The sequence below is a fragment of the Myodes glareolus genome, chromosome 8, assembly GCF_982192425.1.
Source record: "Myodes glareolus chromosome 8, mMyoGla1.1, whole genome shotgun sequence".
NCBI classification, from domain to species: domain Eukaryota; kingdom Metazoa; phylum Chordata; class Mammalia; order Rodentia; family Cricetidae; genus Myodes; species Myodes glareolus.
Genome location: NC_142033.1, coordinates 1,149,755 through 1,171,643, shown reverse-complemented (window position 1 = coordinate 1,171,643; position 21,889 = coordinate 1,149,755). Strand labels below are relative to the sequence as shown.

The 21,889-nt window shown below is 42.3% G+C and overlaps 1 protein-coding gene across 3 annotated transcripts in view; it reads left to right on the top strand.

Moving 5' to 3' along the window:
- The first annotated feature begins 960 nt into the window (after positions 1-960).
- Positions 961-21,889, top strand: part of Pigg (phosphatidylinositol glycan anchor biosynthesis class G (EMM blood group)) — a 37,073-nt gene continuing 16,144 nt past the window's right edge. For 2 of the 3 annotated variants that reach the window (XM_048447041.3, XM_048447039.3), the window contains exons 1-8: positions 961-1,238; positions 2,119-2,324; positions 5,393-5,602; positions 6,952-7,140; positions 7,997-8,138; positions 15,643-15,855; positions 20,883-21,100; positions 21,542-21,823. In XM_048447041.3, the coding sequence (XP_048302998.1) occupies positions 1,088-1,238; positions 2,119-2,324; positions 5,393-5,602; positions 6,952-7,140; positions 7,997-8,138; positions 15,643-15,855; positions 20,883-21,100; positions 21,542-21,823 (1,611 nt within the window). In that variant the 5' untranslated portion in view covers positions 961-1,087. The remainder of the gene's footprint in view (positions 1,239-2,118; positions 2,325-5,392; positions 5,603-6,951; positions 7,141-7,996; positions 8,139-15,642; positions 15,856-20,882; positions 21,101-21,541; positions 21,824-21,889) is intronic. The other variant, XM_048447042.3, reaches the window with a different exon arrangement.

Sequence of the window (21,889 nt, the reverse complement as noted above, 5' to 3'; positions counted from 1 at the left end):
TCAAGATGATTTTTTTTTCTAGTTCCATCCAATTGCCTGTAAAGTTCATGATGTTGCTTGTTTTAACAGTTAAGTAATAAATACTCCATTGTGTAACTGTACCACATTTTCTTTATTCATTCTTTGGTTGAGGGGCATCTAGGTTGTTTCTTGTCATGCTTCCCACTGTGATGTTAATGGACTAAATCTCTGAACTGTTCTAAGTCAGCCCCAATTGAATGTTTTCCTTTATAAGAGTTGTCCTGGTCGTGATATCTCTTCACAGCAATAAAACCATAACTAAGACACACTATATAACAAGGAAATAAAACCACTTGTGTTGGATAAATAAGCAGAAGAGTGGAACTGGATCTTTATGTTGTACATACAGAAATATCAAGTCAAAAGGATTAACCACTAAACTGTCGGATCTGAAGCTATAAAACTTCTAGAAGAAAATGTTGATAAAAAAACCTTCTCCAACATTGACGCTATTTCTTTTTTAAACATGCAACACCAAATTCACAAAGAATTTTTTTTTAAAAAAAAAGATGGTGCGTGTGACTCAGTGTTCCAAAGAAGGGGCGGTCACCGAACACATCAGGGTCGCTTAACCTGCAGGCTAGTCCTAGAAATAGCCCTTGAGACTCGTCAGGAAACCTGAGCGGTAACACCGAGTGGAGGTGAGGTGCGCCTAAAATACACGTGAAAACCAGCAGCTATAAACCTGCGTGGACAACGGCGGTGCCAGAAGCGCTTGGCTCAAGGTACTTCAAGGGTTGACGGCGTGAAGTTTGAAATCCTGAGTGGGTGTGGCACTGGAAACCGAGCTCCTGAGAATCTTCGGGCTCTTTGGGGAACAGACTGGATAAGGATGACAATGGGGCGGGCCAGCCCCTAGTCTCCTGGTAGGATCGCCCCAAGGGCGGGCTGGAAGGAAGTCGTCAGAGAGCGGCCGCCGGCGCGTTGACGTATTTCCGGTGCACCGGCGCGATGAGGCGCGCTGGGAGTCGACTCTGACAGCCCGGGAGTGGCTCCTGGTTACCTGTCCTGTAGTTCCTGCAGCCCCGGGAAGTTTCAGGCCACCTCGGCCCAGCGGCTGGGCAGGATGCGGCTGGGCTCCGGGGCCTTCGCTGCCTGCTGCGTCGCGATCGAGGTGATCGGGGTCGCGATATTTATTCGAGGATTCTTCCCTGCTCCTGTTCGTTCTGCCAGACCAGAGCACGGTGTAGAAATCCCGGCGCCCGAGCCTGTAGCAGGTATGGATCCCCTTCCCGGTGGTCATCGCTTTCATTCTGCCCTTCCCCGAAACAGTTTGTACTGTTTAGCTTGTTTCTGTGTCGTACAACTTGGAGATAATCGCAGCCGGCCACTGTGATAATCAGTGTAAGCCCCGAGTGACTCCGGCTCCGCTTCTCGTTTGCAGCTATGCACTGATCCCTGTTTCTTTTCCTGATAATCCTCTCAACCACCCCCAATTTAGGTTTCCAGTTCTGAGCAATAGGTTTTAAGAGGTAATATTTCTTCAGACCCCTCCAGTTTCCTGCTACTCTCCAGCACACCTCCCATCCCATGGTTAAGAGTGCATTAGAACCCTGACTGTCCTCACCGACACAGAAATACACACCAGACGAAGACGATGCTGTGAGACAGGTCCACACAATCCAGGCACTGGACATTAAGCCATTTCTAAACCCGCCAGTTTGCTACCTGGTAGGCTACGTTTTAGGCCAAACTGAGGCGGGGACACAGATCCCAACTGTAGGTCTTTTATGGAGAGGCGTCCCTGCCGTAGACTCCTCCCTGTGCTAAGATCAGTTCACCACGTATTACTGGGTACCTGCTCGTTGTTAACATAGCCTAGCCCAGAAGATATCCCGCTTGGTAGTCTGACATCTGTGGGCTAGTGACAACCCTTGAAAGAGCCTTGTCTTTCAGGGTTGACTTGTCTGGTCTCAGAAAATTAACACTGGCTACCAAAAATGGGCTTTCTTTCGGGTCGAACTAGATATGATATGTGTTAGAAGAACAAGTAAAAAAAACCATTAAAGGCAGTTGAGTACTAAATAAAATCTAAAGTTTAATTTCCCATTTGTTTGTTTATTTATTTTTAATTTCCTCTTTTCTAAACACTTTTAGGAGCCAGTTCGAACTGGACCAAGCTGCCATCTCCTCTCTTCAGTAAAGTTGTTATTGTGCTGATAGATGCCTTAAGAGATGATTTTGTGTTTGGCGCCAAAGGCGTGAAGTATATGCCCTACACAACTTACCTGGTGGAAAAAGGAGCATCTCATAGTTTTGTGGCCGAGGCAAAGCCACCCACAGTTACGATGCCTCGAATCAAGGTAAATTTAGCATGATGTTTTATGAATCTTGATTTGACTATTTTGAACATTTAGAGAGATTATCTAATCTACTTGGAGACCCTATTTTAAAAACATAAAAATATTTTGATGCTGTCAGTTTTACTGGGGCAGTGGAATGTTGAAGGAACCCCGTAATAAAAGATGGAGCCATCTTCTTACTGCTTGTGAAATATCCGGAGTTCATACTTCATGGAAAGAAGGAAAAATTTAGAACCAGATTTTCTAGGCCACTGTAGTCCAAGAGATCCCCACCTCTTTGGTGGTCTGCAGTGTTCCAGAGTCATCAGGCTTGAGGGAACCTTTAGGGATATTCAGACTGTTTCATAAGTTGTATACATAAGAAAACAAACTCAGTTAAATTAAATTGCTTGTTGAAATTATATTATACAAATTATCAAACAAGTATGAACTGGCCTCAACAACTGTTACTTCTACATAATTAAGTGTTCACTTTGATGAGGGTAGTTTTGAAGTGCATAGTGTTTTACCCAAGAATCATGGCTAAATTTAAAAAAAAAATGAAGCTCTTTTTGTATATTGGCTTGAAGACTACTTACTGAGCAAGTACTAGGTATTGATAGTGTAATGGGCATACATTTGGGGGGAAACAGTACCTCTACTTTCATAAGGCTGTTAGTCTCTATGGACATACGTAGCCATTAGACAAGTGAGATTTCAGATAAAATAATTATCTTGTGGTGAGTGTCTGATGGGAGAGAACTGCATGTAACACTGAGTTTGGAGGGATAGAAATTCTGTTGAGGTTATGGAGTCAGAAAAACCCTCTGTGGAAATTACACTAAAAAGATACTTTCAGGACGAGTAGGAAGAGTGCTGGCAGGAAGGGCCAAAGGCGCCCGAAAATCTGGGCCTGTACCGTGTTTTTAAAAAATGATTTTATTTTATTTGTTTGAGCATTTTGTCTGCATGGATGTATGTGTACTACATATATGCCTGGTGCCTGCAGAGGGCAGACGAGAGTGTTGTGTCCCCAGGGCTGCAGTTACAGGTGATTGTGCGCTGTCCTGTGAATGCTGGGCACTGCTGCTGAGCTGCGTGCAGGTGTCAAGTGCTCTTAACTACTGAGCAACCTAACAGGACTCTAGATTATTTTAAATTCTTGTTTTTAAACCACTCTTCTGTTGGGCTTCGCTGGCCCAGTGTGGTTTAGGGCCAGCCAGTTACTGCAAAGGTTGTGTTTGAGCTTATCTGACATCAAGGCATCTACCCGAGGCTCATGTGTGCGGGGACACCTGACTGACCTGGCTTTCACTGTTTGAGCAAGAACTCCTTCTCAGCAGAGGAACTAGTAATTTTGGCTATTTCTAAGTCTCCAGATTTCAAAAATACATGGATACTTTAAAACTTATCCATAGTTGTCATCTTACCTGTAGAACTCTAAAATAACTCTAAAGCCATTTCTGACAACTCTGAGGCCTCTCAGCAGTACTGCACCCGCTTCCTGGGAACCAGGACCCTGGTAACCAACCACGCGTGCACTGGAGCTTTGAGTACTTTCCATCCCCTTTGCAGTCTCTCTTCAATAGACCCAGACCCTGGAACTGGGCTGAGACGACCTGCAGATGACTTGAAAGTGTTCCTCCTTGTTCAACCAACCCAGCAACTGCCGTAGCATTGAGTTAGCTGACCATTGAATGAACTAGTCAAAATAGTTGACAAATGATTTCTGGACTCTCCTTTTGATTCTGTACTACCCTCCTTGCTTCTGTGACTTTTTCCTTTAAAAGTAGCCTGTACCAGCTATTCAGGGTCTTTCTGGCCTCTCTAATGATAAAAGACCATGTCATGGCAGAATTAATAAAATCCTCATGCTTTTACATCAGTTGTGGTGTGAGAGATGGTCTCTTGGGGTGACTCCTCCTTGGTGATTGGACTCTAGGGTCCAACAACCCAGAGCACCCTTTCAGATTTTAAGTAGGTTTCTTGCTTGTCACAGCCAGCTGCAATGAATCCATTATCAGATCAGGTGATAGGAAAAACCACAGGTACAGTGTTTCCTTGGCTAATGCCTGCACAACTTACTGCATAATTTTGGTGACTATTTAAGTTTTAGAGTAATTGCTTTTGATAGTTTTGTTGACTTTCCTTTGCTCTTGGGAAGTGGAGGGATTTTCCAAGCTCCTCATTCTGCCGCTCTGGAAGTCTGGTTGATTTATATTTACTTACTTGGTTGGTGATAAAACTCAGCAATAGAGCACTTGCCTAACATATGTATAGCACTGAGTCCAAGACCTAGAGCCAAAAAATGAAGTTTGTGTTTATTTGCTACCGAAGAAATTTTATTAGAGTTCTGTAGTCATTACAAAGATTCCTGTTTCTTTTTATCACCAATCTATTGATATTGTCTTAAGAGGTAGTATAACTCCAAATCATGAAGATTTATTGTTATTACTGTGACCTGGTAGGACTTGTGGTAAAAGTGGGTAGAGTATTGACTCCTCTGTATATCAGAAAGATAGGACATGTCACAGCCACTGTCTACTGCATGGTGCAGCACTGTGGGTGAGTCTGATGTCCCACTAACAGGCCTGGCCCAGTTCACTTTGAGAACTCTATATCGGCAGTTAAAAAAAAAAAAGAACAAAACTTAAGAGACAGATATTAGATTTTCTGGATTGTTAGGCCTTCTTTGTTAGAGTTAATGAGCTTGCTTGTCACATACAGCATGTTAAATCTTACTTGGAATCCTGACAAAGGGTCTGAATATACAAGTTCATGTTTTCAATGTACATGCATACATATAAGCATTAACTGTCATTAACCCAGAGCTTCTGTGATTGGCTCTGTGTCTAACTATTATTGTCTCCTCCTTTCCTGTCTTACCCATGAAAGGATTGCCTGAACCATGTTCATTAAATAATCAAATCTTCAATATCTGTGTCCTATCTCCCCACTGCACTGGCCCTGTTGCTGTCCTAGCTTTCACTCAGTGGCCAGATTAGGAACTACTGTAGATCTGTGCCCGTCTGCCACCGAGGCTGCACTTTTGGATCTGTGATCTAAGTCTCGAATATTTCTTCCTGCAGGCATTGATGACAGGGAGTCTCCCTGGCTTTGTTGATGTCATCAGGAACCTCAATTCTCCTGTGCTCCTAGAAGATAATGTGATAAGACAGGCCAAAGCTGCTGGGAAAAGAATGATCTTTTATGGAGATGAAACATGGCTTAAATTATTCCCAAAGCATTTTGTGGAGTATGATGGGACAACATCATTCTTTGTGTCAGATTATACAGAGGTCAGCTTCCTGCCCCGCCCCCCAATTACAAGGTCTCATGTAGCCCGGATATCTGTAGCAGTGGCCAACCTTGAACTCTATATTTGTGCCTCCAACTCCAGAGTGCGGGGATTACAGCCATGCACTCCCATACCCATTTCAGAGGTCGGTTTCTTAAAAAGAGAAGCATATGCCTGAGGTCGAGCCTGGTACTACCATTTTCCACTCAGGTGATGCTATTTCCTGTGTGGTATTTACTAATTTATGAAGTGGTGTGTCAAGATTATAAAAATCATTCATTTGCATCATCAGTTGTAAGTGGAGGCATAAACCCTGTTAGAAGTGTAAACCAAGGTGTGTAGGCCCCCAAATGCAAAATAGTGGTACAGATGTTATAGGCCCAGAAGATCAGGAAGGGTGCCACAGCAGAGAAGCTACGTCACTGCATGAGTGAGGACCCTATCTGGGCATATGGGAGGCAACAGTGTTACAGGAGTCCAGTGGCTCTTTGGGATTCTTTAACTGTTGGGATCTATAGGGGGACCAGAGCTTGCTATGATTGCTTGCAGTGAGCTGAGTAGAATCTTATTCTAAGAGGCCTCTGCCTGTGCTGGGGTGCAGGCTCCAGCAAGAGGAAGATCAGGATTATATCCAGGTATGTAAAGGTTGGGCCTGAGGCAGAAGTGATAATCACAAGGGTTAATCTGTTTAGCACTAGAGTGCGAGTCTCTTCTTAGTTTGGGGTTTGGGAGCCAGTCCTTGAGAATATGTTCACCAGGGCAGGCACAGTGTGACTTTTCAGTAGTAACAAGTTTCCACGGTATATATGTCATCAGGTGGAAACACTTTTATTTGTGGTGCATGTTTCAGAGGGAGGGAAGTGGGCTCACTGAAGACTTGGCTGAGCAGGCTACCAGCCCTATCAGGAGCTGTTTACCTCCTCACATCTTCATGATGTTGCTTTAGAAGTGGAGATAAATGCTGTGAATAGCCTTTATATAGGACTGTGGCTTATTCCTGACTCTACTGTACTCTCTTGGTTGGCTGACCTTCATTATCCATAAACAGGCTTCTTGAGCCTGTCTAGCTTGCTTATTTATTCAGCTTTAGTTCAGACAAGCAATGATCCCCTTGGGGGAGGGGGTGAATGCCAGAGTAGCCTTTTTTCCTTTAAATTATCTAGACATTATAAAGAATAGGCGTAAGCGTAGTCTAATACTCATGTCCATTTGCCTTTGTAATGACTTCAAGGCTTTGGTTTTATTTGGTTTTTGTTTTTTCAATTTTCGTGAGTCTTGTTACCTGAGATTGACTCCTGGTGATCCAGAAAATTGGATGCGCTATTTATACATACTTCCCCCCCCCCCCAGGTGGATAATAACATCACAAGACATTTGGATAAAGTATTGAAAAGAGGAGACTGGGATGTGTTGATCCTTCACTATCTAGGCCTAGATCACATTGGCCACATTTCTGGGCCCAACAGCCCCCTGATTGGTCACAAGCTCAGCGAAATGGATAGTATCCTGATGAAGATTCACACTTCACTGTTGTCAAAGGTGAGGCTTACTGTGGTACATTGCATGGTGATGGGATTTCATATTGCCAGTATTTTCTAGAATGAATAGAAATGACTGAGAGAGCACTGCCCATTTCAGTCAACCAGTCATGCTTCTGCCGTGGGTACTGTGGGTATTGTCTACATCGCTACTATTTATGGAGTTCCATTCAGGCCAGGAAGGAAGCATGAGAAATACAGTAAATAATATAAATGTGCCAAAAAGTAGTTGCTGTCTCAGGAAAACACAGGCAGCAGGCACCAGCGCCCCTGTACTAAGGAGAGGCTGTAATTTCAAGAAGTGTATTTAGGACAGTCTTTTTGGAGGAGTGTTCTGTGTGAAAAGAGACTTGAGAGGAGGATGGGACAGGTTCGCACTATCTGTGTGGTGTGTGTCAGGTAAAGAAAATTCACACTATCTGTGTGGTGTGTGTCAGGTAAAGAAGAAGCACTGAGGATCAAGAGCCTGCTCAGTATCACTGGAACAGGTAAGGTCAAATGGCCAGAGCTCTGGGCGAGAAGCCCGTGACCTGCCTAGTGCCCCCTCTGGATACTTCTGTAAAATAAATGGTGGGAAACTGAGGCAAGAGGAGTCATGTGCCCACATGGAAATGACAGGCTCCCTGCTGTCAGAGGTAATAACCACAGCTTGTGTACTCGGAGCTCTGCACTGTTCTCTCTTCACCTGTAGCCTCTGACCCTTTGATCTAACGCTAAGCTTATTGGAAGAGATTTAATGCACTAAGGAGAAGGTTCTGTTGATGAACTAAAGTGAAGTTATACAGTTGTTTCCTTTGCAAGACCATAAATGTTCTTGCCAGACAAGTACAGTTGACAGGTTCTCCTTTACCTTACAGGAGAGAGAGACTCTCTTACCCAGTTTGCTGGTTCTCTGTGGTGATCATGGGATGTCTGAGACAGGGAGCCATGGGGCCTCTTCCACAGAGGAAGTAAGCACACCTCTGATCTTAATCAGCTCTGCATTTGAAAGGAAACCTGGTGAGAATTAGGAATGATTAACATTTAAAACTGTAGTCTGGTATAAGTTATCCTAAACAATGTGAAATAAAAGTTAAAGGGGAGATGGGAAGTCAGAATTTATAATTTAAATTTTTTGCTCTGATTCTCAAAATATAAGTACTTTTTGTAAGAATTCTATTTTAGAAATATTACCAGCTAGGTATGGAACTCCTCAAAATTTGTCTTGGGCTAGTGAGATGTCTCAGTCGGCAAGGGAACCTGTGGTCAAGTATGACTCTTTGAGTTCCGTCTCTGAGAATCATCTGGTGGAAGCAGAGAAATCACTCTCACAGTTGTCCTCTGACCTGGCATTCATGTGCCCACACCTGTACACATATATACACAAAATAAATGAATGAGTAAATAAATAAATATAATTCTTTCTTAAGACAGAATTTCTCTTTGTAGCCCTGGCTGACCTGGAACTCATTCTGTAGACCAGACTGACTTCAAACTCTGATTCACCTGCCTCTACCTCCCAAGTGCTGGGATTAAAGGTGTGAGCCACCGCTGCCTGGGTCTAAATATTTTAAAAATGAAAAAATGTCAGCAGCTACTATTTAAATATTTTTAAAAGTGCTCACTATTTTTGGCTTATCTCTCTGCCCCGCCCCCCAGCTGCATGCCCATCTGCCTCCACAAGACTAAACCATGGCCACAGTAGTATTTCTGCAGCAAAGCTGACACCTGCAGCTACTTTCTGGTTCTGGTCCTGTAACCTAATGCATTGGGTTGGCATCTTGGTGAGTTTAAAGCCAAAACAAGTACAGCCAGGATCTCAAAGAATGGAGAAAATATGCCTGCAGTTGGCAAGACCATGAGAGTCATTTCCAAAACAATTGTTTTCTTGGACAGAAGCAGGAATTTTAGTTAGGGAACCTATTCGTATTCTTTTAGAGAGGTTAGCCTCTTTCTAAACATCCTTAATTAAAAAGTACATCTAAACATCCTTAATTAAAGAGTCACAATTTAAAAAGAAAAGACCATAGACACATTTTGGACTATGCTTAGCTTAAAGTCATGAAACTGTGGAAAAGATTAGATGGGCAGAAATGCCTCTGGGATGCTCAGTCTATACCATAAGGTTTTTAAAATCAAACTTTTAAATTAAAATTGCCCAATTCCCCCCTTCCTTTTCTTCCCTCCAATCCCATCCATGTACCCCTCATTTTTCCCCCTTGAAATAAATCATGGTTTCTTTTCATTGTTGTTTTACAAACACACACACAAAAAGAAAGAAAGAAAAAAAGAAGAAAAGAAAGAAACAAAGGAAAAATGTGGTGTCCTTAAATATATGAATACAACCTGATTAGTCTGTTAGTGTTCCAAATATCTCTATAATTTGAAGGCTGACCACTTGGTATTGGATAGCCTATTAGGGGCTTGTCCCTGAGAAGACTATCTCCTCTGAGCATTCCTTAGATGCCTGTAGCTCTTGGTCCGCAGAGGCTGTGAGATTTGCCCCTTCCATGTTAGCGTGTCTATTGGTGTTTTACTTCTTCAGGTCTTATTTAGACCGCCATATTGTTGTGGTGTCATGGGTGAAGGCTCTTTGTCATTTCTAGGAGATTCTTGTGGGCCAGCCTTGACAAAAATACCTCTTGGCAAGGTACGGTCATGGGAATTTTGAAATAGTAGTAAAGAATATGAAGATGTGTGAAAAATGACAGAAACAACAGAATAGTATGGGGTGGGCATTCCAGTGAATACTGAAGTCGCCTGCATTTATTTTTCCATATGTTTTTATACCCAAATACAAATGGTGGCGGGAAACTATAATAGAAAACTTTATTAACATACTACAAAGGACAACTCAAACAGTTAATTGCTTTAACACTTTGAGGCAACAGATCTGTTGTTTAGGCAGTGAAGCTGCCCTAGACCAGTATCCTGAAGACAGCCACTTCCCAGGTAACCTCATAGTTACAAAAGAAGGAGCAGAAGTACATTTGCTTATCCTGACCACTTGTCAGGATGGCATGGACTTACTTGTGTGAGCTATTTTAATGTCAAAAGAATCAAGTAATTACATCCTGAGTTGGAATGTGCAACTATGCTTATCAGCCACTTAGAGCAACCTCCAACTCTCTGACCGGCAGACAAGGCTCACATTTTTGGGTCGCCACAGGAGATGCAGTAGTGTAGCAGATGTCCGGATACCCTGGCTCTCATAGTCTTTCAGCCTTCTCCATGGAGATGTTCCCTAGCTTTGGGTGCAGGAGTTATGTTGTAGATGTATCAGTTGCAGCTGGGCACCCCTTGTTGTCTGCGTTTTGGCCAGTTTTCTGAAATGGTCTCCATCTGTTATAAAGAGAAGTCTCTTTGATGAGTGGTGAGAGCTATATTTTTTTTGTGGGTATAAGAATTCATATTTAGGATGCAGTTAGGAATTATGCTGGTTTAGTAAAGTGGCATTATTAAGTTCTCTAAAATCTATGACCCCACCAGCCCTGGAGAGTTGGTTAATTTTTCTAGTACCAAGTATGATTTCTATCCTGTTGAATGGGCCTTAAGTCCAATTAGAGAGCTGTTGGTTACCAGCAATATATGAGGCCTCTATCGCACTCTTAGGGTTATCCTGCTGTGCTGGCCATGTAGATTGTCCGAGTAGTTCATAGGCAGGACAGCTGGGTAGGACTATCGGTTGCTTCCTTATTTCTAGGGCACACAGTTGCCCTCTTAGGCAGCTGTAGCTATTGCTGTCACCAAGCCTGGAAGCTCCACTCTTTGCCACCTGATTGCTCTTTTGTTTCTGAGACAAAAATAGGTGAGAAATGACATGTTTTTTACCTTGGGACAGACACTCTCTCCATTGATGGGGTGAGTTGTGGGGCTGTTTTCCTAGCTGACTCCCCTGTGGAGTTGTTGTTTTCCGGAACCTGGGGTCAGGATGGGGGAAGAGATGTTACAGATTCATGTGCCACAAACTCTTAAAGTTCTTATAAAAGTTCAGTAGATTTTCATGCATGAATGTTTCTTCATTTGATAAATACTCTTAGCTAATTTTCAGAGTGTAAATGTGGCTGTTGTTTTTATGAAGTTTGGATTATCTGTCATGTGATTTCATAGACTGCTCTCAACCTGCTGGGCCCGAAGACGCAGGTATGTCCTGTGTCTCCCGGCCCAGTGGGAAACATGGGTATGGGTCACTGCAGGGGCAAGGGAAGAATAACATACCTTCTCCTGGACCTGCATAGGGCAGAGCAGGTATATTGGTTATCTGACTCACCACTGGGTAGGACTTGGCTTGTTTCATGAACTTGTTTTGTCTTCCAAGCCTAAGTGGTGCCTGTCAGCTTTTTCATCAATATTTGTTTATTAAAGGTTCTAAAGATTGCTGAATTAGGGAAATAGTGGGGCAAATGGAAATGTATATAAGTAATGGAAGAGCTGGGACTAGTTCTCTGAAATACCTGTAAGATAAAGCCCTTCATACCCTGTGTTCTCAGTGCAAAGCTACAGTTATTAAAAGTTTGTGCTGGCAAGATTGACAAGCCTTTCAATGGAGGAAAAGAAGGGTTAAAACAGATTCCAGCATAAAAGGTTTGTTGATGGGCTGGAGAGATGGCTCAGAGGTTAAGAGCACTGACTGTTCTTCCAGGGGTCCTGAGTTCAATTCCCAGCAACCACATGGTGGCTCAGAACCATCTGTAATGAGATCTGGTGCCCTCTTCTGGCATCCAAACATACATGCAGGCAGAACACTGTGTACATAATAAGTAGATAAATAAAGATTTTTTTAAAAAAGAAAAGGTTTGTTGATAATAGTGGCATATCACATTAATGAAAAAAGACAGGACACCCAACATTATGTTAGTATAGTATGCCCAGGTAACCTATTAAGCAGTAATGCTGGTTACCCACCTCATCTCACTTTTTTTTAAAAAAAAATATTTATTTATTTATTATGTATACAATATTCTGTCTCTGTATATGTCTGCAGGCCAGAAGAGGGCACCGGACCTCATTGCAGATGGTTGTGAGCTGCCATGTGGTTGCCGGGAATTGAACTCAGGACCTTTGGAAGAGCAGGCAATGCTCTTAACCACTGAGCCATCTCTCCAGCCCCTCATCTCACTTTTTAAACTAAAATAAATCCCAGGTCCAAACATTTTAACCACTTCAAAAGATTTTTTTTTATGTAGAAAGTTTCAGACCCATTAAAGGCAGTTAAACAGTGTAAGTCTCCAGATGTACCACCCAATTTAAATAGTTACTATCTAGCTTTAGCTTGTCTTGTTCCTTCTGTGCACACACTCATTTTCCTTATGATTTAGGGTCAGACCTCAGAACTATAAATATCCACTTTCTTTCTTCACATGATCCTGGTTCTATTACTGTGTCAAAAATGTCATTAATTCCTTAATGCCATCAAATAATGTTTAGATTTCCAATGCCTCTGCTTCTCTCCCTCCCCCCCCCCCCCCCGCTCTCTGTCTCCCTCTTTCTCTCTCATTGTCTTAATTTATTTAAATTAGGTACAAATAAGATCCATACATTGTGATGTGTCAGTGTGTCTCCTAGGTTTCTATTAACTCATAAGTTTCCAACTCTTAATTTACTACCATTTATTTGCTGAGAAAAAAAATCAAATTGTCTGTGGAGTCCCCTGCTCTGATCTAGATTCCTCTGAACCAGTCTAGCTATGTAACATAACTGATCTAACTCTCAGTCTTCCTGCCTCAGCCTCCACAATCTCCCAAAGTAGTGCTGCCTGCTGAGAACCAAGAATTCAAATGCACAAGCCTTGTAGTAGAATTTTTTTTGTAACCTAAACTGTAACACTGGACTTTGTAGACGGAGGCTGCTCGTTTATTTTCCAACAACCCAGACATGAAACAATCACACAGAAACTGTGTTAGTTACAGCGCTGCTTACCCGGTGAGCCACAGTCTTGTAGCGATAGATAGAATAATAGAAATGTGTTAATTTAAGATGTAAAAGTTAGTTAATGAGAAACCTAAGCTAATAGGCCAAGAAGTGTTTTAATTAATATAGTTTCTGTGTGATTATTTCAGGTCTGGGCGGCTGGGAAACAAATGAGCAGTCTCCTTATATAGGACTTTGTGATTTTAGTAGTCATTGATGACCAGATGGGAGTTTGCAAAGAGTAGTGTTTTAATTCCATATTTTTATATTACTTAGCTATTACTGTGCTATTTAATCCTTATTTATTTATTATCTTGCTATTCTAACAATCACAGAGATATGATAACTTATAGAGAAAGAAATTGATTTCTTGCTTCTTGCAGGCTGGGAATTGCAAGGTCAGAATGTCAGAATCTGGTGAGGTTTGTTCCCCTATTCCAAGATGATTCCTTAATTACTGCCTCTGGAGGGAAGGAGCATTGTATCCTCCTGTGACAGAAGACAGAAGGGTAAAGAGGATGAGATTTTTTTTTTGAGAGGCCATTTTATAGTGGTGCTAGGGCCCATGAGCTGATACCTGACAGAAGATACCACCTCCCAACATCAGTACACCAGAGATTAAGTTTTCATCACAGAACTTTTGGGAGAACATGCCAGGAGGTGTTGGCACATACCTTTATTCCCAGCACTTAGGAGGTAGAGGTAGGAGGAACTCTCTCTGAGTTTGAAGCCAGCCTGATCTACAGAGTGAGTTCTAGGACATCTAAGGCTACACTGAGAAATCTTGTCTAGAAAAACAAAACAAAAAAAAAAAAAAACAAAAAAAAGAGGAAGAAGAAAGAAAAAGAAAGAAAGCAAAGGAAAAGAAAACGTTCCCATATACTTTGGATTTCCCAGTGATATTTTTTTGCATAAGAGAGACAAAATGTATTGTTTTTTTTCCCCACATACCAGTTTCAAATCAATTAATGACTCATTCTTCAAGTATGGCCAATTAAACTTGTTCAGTTTTTAGTAATATTGGGGTTAAGCATATTGATTTGTTTCTATTCATTATAACTACTATTCTTTATTTTCCCATATCTTTGGCCAGTGGGAACATCTTCATATTAATTCCCAAGTCCTTTGTGCAAGACTTTAATGGTCTCGGATCCCTCTCTTGCCCTCTGAACAGTATTCCTAACTGCTATGCCTGTGTCTTTCTCAGGGCTCAGTTAGCTTCCCAGGATGTCCTGATCCTTCAAGTATTGGTATTGGTAGAATTTGTAGAATATACTGTGTCAGAAGTGTGAATTTATGCTGGGTCTTATTAGGTTTCTGCTGAGGCAGGGTTTCTCTGTGTAGCTCTTTCTGTCCTGGAACTCACTCTGTAGACCAGGCTGGCCTCCAACTCACTCTGTAGACCAGGCCGGCCTCAAACTCAGAGATCTGCCTGTCTCTGCCTCCCAAGTGCTGGGATTAAAAGTGTGTGCCACCACTGCCCCGTGGAAATCTTTTCAGATAAGGTAATCTTGAGTTTGAATTGATACTTCCAGTTCACATTCAGAACTATGAAATCATCTCTATAGATCTGGCCTCTGCTTTCTCTGCCTGAGCCTAGAGTTCTAGTTATTAGTGCTTGGTAGAGTTAGAGCATCACATGGAATACACTTACATCACCCCATAGTAGACATGCATTGGCCTTAGAATAGTGTCTGATTAAATGAAGTGAATTTGTGTTGTTTTTGCATTTGTTTCATGTTTGTTTTTTTTTCAGCTCAAAACAATGTAAGAAAATAGTAGCAGAAAATACTGGAAGATAATAAGCAATAATATTAAAGTAGAAAGTTTGTCTAGAAAATAAATTTGACCAAGTGAAAAATCTGTACAACCAAAAATTACTGCAATTAAAGTAAAATCTCCACACATTCCCACTGGTGTGTCTCAGCTCTGAGCAGGGCTGTCCAAGAAGACTTCCCTGGTGACTCAGTCAGCCCTGTAAACCTGTTCTGATGCTTCTGGGGTGGAGATAGGGTGGGGCTAGGGGTCACATTCTTTACCGCTGAGAAATCTCTGCTAGGGTGCTTTTCATCAAGGTTGTTCGGTGTACAGGGCCCTGAGCCTGATGTCTGAACACCACAGCCGGTCTTCTCTAAGGAGCTGGTTGTGCAGACCACTACTACCAGCTTGAGAAGGTTATGTGGATAGGCAGAGTCTTACTTCTTACTCGTCCTCGTTGTCCTAGTCAGTGGCCTGTCTGCCCAGCTGAACCTATCCCCACCCTGCGTTCCTAGGAAAAGATCCTGTTACAGTTCAGGAACCACTGCTAATCCTAACTCATGTTGACTTGACGTCACCCAAGTGCCATTCCTTGGCCTCTGCTAGGCTTCTTGTCACTTCCATGCCCAATGCTACAATCACGATAACTGTACTTTTAAAATTAGACTTTATCCATTATATTTAAAGCTACTTAAGGGAAGTTAGCACTTGATAAATTTCTGTGTGATTGTGTAGTTGAGTGGTTTGAAGACGTGGTAGTTTTGATTTATATTAACTGTAGTTGCTTAAATTCAAGAATAACTACCATTTTCTACCTTTTACAAACCTATTGTTTAAAATGTTTTCTTTTTTCCAGGGGATGTCCGACACCCAAAGCATGTCCAGCAGACTGACTTGGCTGCCACACTAGCGATTGGACTTGGTTTGCCGATTCCTAAAGACAGTGTAGGGAGCCTCTTATTTCCAGTCATAGAAGGAAAATCCATGCGAGAACAACTGAGATTCTTACACTTAAACACATTACAACTTAGCAAACTATTGCAAGAAAATGTACCATCATATGAAAAAGGTAAGGTAATTGTAGTTCTAACTTGTATAAGGTCGTCATGATTCCATGGGCCTTGTGTTTTCCAAATGTTTTCTGGTGTGTAGTTTGTATGGAATACTTGGTAGTTGTCACTCTCTAATTATAAATACTATTTCATGTTTCCTTAGGCCCTTAACTGTCACTGTTAACAACACCCACAAATATAATTAATCTATTTGAAATCTATACATTTATTAATTCAAGAAATATTTACCAAGTTTTTGTTTATGAACAAGGGATACCATGTTAGAAGTACTGGTGGCACCAGATCTCTGTCCTCACAGTGATGGAGGAGGGCTAACTGTCTATGTGTTACTTTCATTGGTTAATAAAGAAACTGCCTTGGCTTTTGATAGGACAGCAGCTTAGATAGGCGGAGTAGACAGAACAGAATGCTGGGAGGAAGAAGGCAGTGAGGCAGATGCCATGCAGCTAGCCACCAGGGCAGACATGCTGGATATTTCCCGGTAAGCCACCACCTCGTGGTGAGACACAGATTATTAGAAATGGGTTGAGTCAAGATGTGAGAGTTAGCTAATAAGAGGCTACAGATAATGAGCCAGGCAGTGTTTAAAAGAATACAGTTTGTGTTGTTATTTCGGGTGTAAAGCTGGCCGTGCGGGAGCCAGGCGGAATGCAGCCCACCGTTCCTTATACATCACAGAATCTTTCAGCATGAAGAAAACAAAAGTATTGTGAAGATGCCAGGTAGTGACCAGAACCCTAGGAAAAGATTACACATAGGAACATAGGTAGGTTGGTCTCCATAAAAAGCATAATCTTAGGTTTAAGAGGGAGCTTTGTAGACTGAGGGTAAGAGGTTAAGGAGATGAGTTCAGAGATGTCATCAGAAGGCTGTGAGGCATTAGATGAGTGTTCAGTTTTGTCTAGGTGAAGGAGGGTAGGGCAGAGTTTTCTGCATTTTCAAAGGTTCTCCCAGATCCCCTCTGGGAGTTCTGCCTTGTACTTAGCAGAGCAAGCAAGGAACACCTGTAGTGTTTTAGTGAGCCCTGCGTGGTGATGGAAATTAGAAGTGGTTACATTGTAGATGTGTTTGGAGGTAACAAGATAATATTTGCTGGTACAGTGGGATATAAGGCGCAAGAAGACCTAAGCCAAAGGAACAACTCCAGTCTTTCAGCTGTGCAGTGAAAGAACAGGTGACCATGCAGTAAGGCGGTCAGGACCTACTTTGCAAGGCAGGTGTCTTTGTTAGTTTTCTGTTTCTGTGTTAAGACATCATGACCAAGGCAACTTATAGAAGAAAGTTTATTTGGGACTTAGAGTTTCAGAGGCTTAGAGTCAATGACTATCAGGGCAGGGGACATGGCAGCAGGCAGGCAGGATGCTGGAGCAGTAGCTCAGAGCTTACATCATGGTCTACAAGCTTGAGGAAGAGAAAGCTAACTGGGGATGGTGAAGGCCCTTGAAACCTCAAAGCCACCCCCAGTGGCACCCCCTTCAACAAAGCCACATCTAATCATTTCCAAATAATTCTACCAGCTGGGGACCAAATTTTCAAAGAATTTCACTAAGGAGAAAGTAAGCCACTGTATTGATGTGGTAAAGCAAAGGGGAATTGAGAACTAATTATTGGTTCTGAGGATGTGGAGTCATCAGTGATTGCTGGAGCAGCTCCTGTGTTGGGAGAGAGCCTGGTCAGAATAGGTACAGGTAAGGGCAGTTGAGGATCAGAAAGGCAGACTGTTTGTCTTTTAGCTGGAGATACTAAGGGCGATTTCTGTGCCGATAGGAATGATCGCAGGAGAAGTGTAAACCTCTATGAGGATCTTTGTAGATCACCTGAGTCACGTTTTCAGTTGATTTCCTCTGGTATGTCCAGCAGATCACAGACTAGCACATCTGTCCCTGGTGCTCCTTCACGAGTCTAGAGGAGGCACTTGTGTTTGAGGCAGTATTTGGTATGATACTGGCAAGTTTTCTTCTTTAGGTTGTGATGTACAGCCAGTAGGGTGAATACCATGAGTGTTACCTGTGGAAGACAGACCTGTCTGCCAGCTAGGAAATGACTGGGAGCCATATACAAGGGGCAGGAAGACTTCCTGGACAAGTACTCAATCCAGTCCAGGTGGGAGGCTTTGTTAGGGGTGAGGCGTGGCTTCAGTGCACATAACTATTATTCTTGCTTTTTTTTTCCCACCTGAAATAACTTATAGGCTTGTAAGATGCTTTTTTGTTTGTTTTTTGAGGGGTGGGAGAATGTTGGTTAGTTTGTTTAGTTTGTTTTTTTTTTATTTTAGGTATGGTGATGTTTTATTGTTTTTAATTTTAGTGTGTATATTTGGTAAAGTGGGTTTTTTTGGTGGTTTTGTTTGTTCATTTGTTTGGCTTTGTTTTTTATTTATATTTTCAGTTGTGGTGTTGGTTTTCCACTACTGGGAATTGAACCTCACTCCTTGCATATGATAGGCAAACACTCTATAAACTACGTCTCTGTCCTTGAATTCTGTAGCTTAGGTTGACCTTCAATTTGTGATCCTCTTGACTCAGCCTCTTGAGTAGCTGAGATTATTGGCATTAGCCACAGGCTAGCCAGTTTTTTCATATTTTGTTGTTCTTAGAAAATTTCTAATCTAGTAAAATTGCCAACAAAAAACAGCTACTAAGAATTATTCGCTTTTTCAGAAATGTCAGGTTAGAAAAAACGTTAGGAACCACGTTAAATAGAACGGAAACAAGTCTCCAGGGCTTAGGAGACATGGGGGCGGGGCTTCGCTCCTGCGAGGCCTATCTGTGCCTACACCATCATTACATTTTAAATCACAAAGCAAGGCCAACAGAAGCTTCCACAACAGCTAGCCAAATCTGACGCTTCTTGCCCTCTGTCTTTCAGTTCTAGTGGAACCACCTTTTTTTTTTTTTTTTTTGCCTCAGGAATTTTAAACAATATGTTCATAGTAACTGGATGTTCCTCTTTCCTAGTTCCTGATCTGGTTAATTCCTGGGCATCCTTTACAGTCAGGTTATCAGACTATCCTTGCCCTGTATTCCACTTCCAATCTAAAATCAATTATTTTCTATTACCAGAAATCTCTCCTATTAACTCTTTTCCTTTATGGCATACTTTGTGACTAAAAATAATTTCTTTCGTGTGTTTTGCCTCATGTATGTCTATGTGTTGTGTGCATGCATTTCAGAAGCCAGAACAAAAGGATGTTGGGTCACCCTATATGGTTGTGAGCTGCCACCTGGGTCCTGGGACTCAAACCTGGATCCATGGAAAGAGCAGCCAGAGCTCTTAACCACTGAGCCATCTCTCCAGCTTCCATCCCTCACAAATTGTTATCAGAGGTGTCTATACCTACAACATAGTGCTTTGTTTACATTTGTTTGTGTTTGTGCCTTCTGAGTCAGCGAAAGCAGACAGGAATTGTGCTATTTATTCACCATTGTATTTCTCTCTCTTTCTTTCTTTCTTTCTTTCTTTCTCTCTTTCTTTCTTTCTTTCTTTCTTTATTTATTTCAATTTGCAATCCATTGTGTTTTTTATTCAAGATGTGATATCTAGGGACATAGTCAGTGCTTAGAAGTATTCATGTAGCTGCATGAACAGGAACCCCAGGTTTCTATGACTCATTTTATAACGGCTGTAAGATGTAACACAAATATCCTGTGTCTCTGTGGTTCGTTTGTAGAAATGTATAAAACTGTTGTGTACACAGATAGATCATAGTATACATAGACAGACCTTTGTGGCTTACTCATGGAGGCTGTGGGTTATAGACACAGGTACCCTATGTCTTTATGAGTCTTATGGAGGTTATGGGTGTAGGTACAGGTACCACTAGTCTTCTATAGTTCACTTATAGATACTATGGGGTATAGGCATAGGTGGCCCAAGTCTCTGTGATTCCCTGGAAGAGAGACTATGGATTATGAATAACAAGTCACTGTGGAGGCTTGGGGTATAAACATAGATACCCCTGTTTTCATGTGGTATAACCCTGAGGGCATCAGCCTTGAACGTAAGTTCAAGAGTTTAGAATAATGCTTTCTGTCACTTTGTGACCTGAGCAAATGCCCTAATTCTAGCTCTATTTCTCATCTGGAGAACAGGCACAGTTGTCTCATCCGTCAATCGTGGCTCATTGCGGAAGTTCGCAAGCTGCTTAGAGAGGCTCTGACCAGTTTTTCTCTGTGCAATTTGTGACACCCAGTAAGGAGAGGTGCCACCCGAAATGCTCAGGTTCACATTAAAATTGTGCCATTGAACCCTTGTTCTCAGCAAGAGAATGCCTGCGGGTTTTTTTTTTTTCTGCTTTGAAGGTGAAGCATGAGTTGTGTTCACAGATCACTGTGCAGCACTGTAGGGAATGACAGCATATGTGGCCCTGCTGGTACATGAGGTGCATTTTAAAGAACTGAACATCTCAGGAGGAAAAGTCTTGTTTTTTTAGACTCATATAGTCAGAAGCAAGCACAACATAGTAAAGAATAATAACCAGATCTGGAAAGAGGATTGTCAGCTCCTTGCCTCCAGCAGCCTCTCAGAGCTACGGAGAGGGGTAGCTGTGAGCCTGGACCTTTCCATGCTCTGCCTCTCTACAAGGAGCACTGTAAGGAAGGAAGCCAGTGTGAAGGCACAAGAATCAGCCTGTGTGGTATATGGGCAGGATTCCTCACACGCACTGTCAAGATGAGAAAGGCTCTGTGGACCAGGGCCTGTTGATGCAGTACACTTCAGAATTGTTTTTATATTTCACAGAAAAAAAGAATGGGAAGAGACAAAAAGAAGAGAGGAGAGAGATAAGATCACATGAGCGATGTAGAGAAAGTGTCCGGGCCAAGCGTGGGTGCTAATTTCTGCCTATACTGTGTGTGCTGGCTTGGGTGAATTATGTCATCGACTGTCACAGTATTACCGAAGTGTTGCTGACCCTTCCTGCCTAGGAACAGATTGCCTTCATTGGGTATCAGTTCTAAAGACTATGCCAGGAATAAGTGAATGCACTAAAATTCTAAGTGTGTATAATCCTTTTGTCTGATAGATCCTGGATTTGAGCAGTTTAAAATGGCAGAAAGGTTGCATGGAAATTGGGTCAAGCTACACTTGGAAGAAAACCATTCAGACATCCTGCTTGGCCTGGGGACCAAAGTACTCAGGCAGTACCTGGGTGCCCTGAAGACCCTGAGCCTGTCTCTGAGCACACAGGTGGCTCACTATGACATCTACTCCATGGCAGTAGGGACTGTCGTGGTTTTGGAGGTACAGACACTTGTATTGTCATGGTTTGTGTGTTAAATTGATTTCACAACTCAGCTAGAACACGGTGGTTTTAAATGTGTATATCATTACTTCTAGGCATGGTAGTGTTAAGTCTCTAATCCTAGAATTCAGGCTACTAAGACAGAAGGGAAATCATGCCAGCCTGGGCTACAGGAAGACCCTGTGTCTAAAAAGAGCATCGGTGTACCATGGGAAATAGGAATGTTCTTTGTTCTTCCATTGTGCGTCCTGATGTGTCACATGGTTCATTCAGCACTGCTATAAAAGATAAAACTATAAATAAAGCTATGTAGTTTTAGCAAAAAACAAACTAGTTTTCCCTTGGGTCTTTTTGTTGTTGTTGTTGTTATAAGTGCAACAGGATGGGCTGATTTTGACAATGCCTGGCCTTCCATAGACACCCTTGATCTTCTATTTCAGGTTCTCACCCTGTTCCTCCTTAGCACCCCACATGTGCTGTGCAGGAAGGATGAGCTGGATGTTCCCCTGTTGTCTCCTGTGTTTTCCCTGCTCTTTTATTTGGTATTTCTGGTTCTTTCGGCTATTCATGTCCTGGTATGCACCTCGTCTGAGAGCTCATGCTACCTCTGCAGCCTCCCGTGGCTGGCGGCAGGGGGTGTGATGGTGCTTGTGTCTGCACTGCTCTGTGTGATTCTGTCTGCTCTTATCAGGATGGTCGTCGATGGCACTCTGCTGAAGAAGGTACGGCTGGTCCCTGGGTATGTAATATGGTACTTGTGGGTGGGCTTTTGTTTTGTTTTCCAGCTA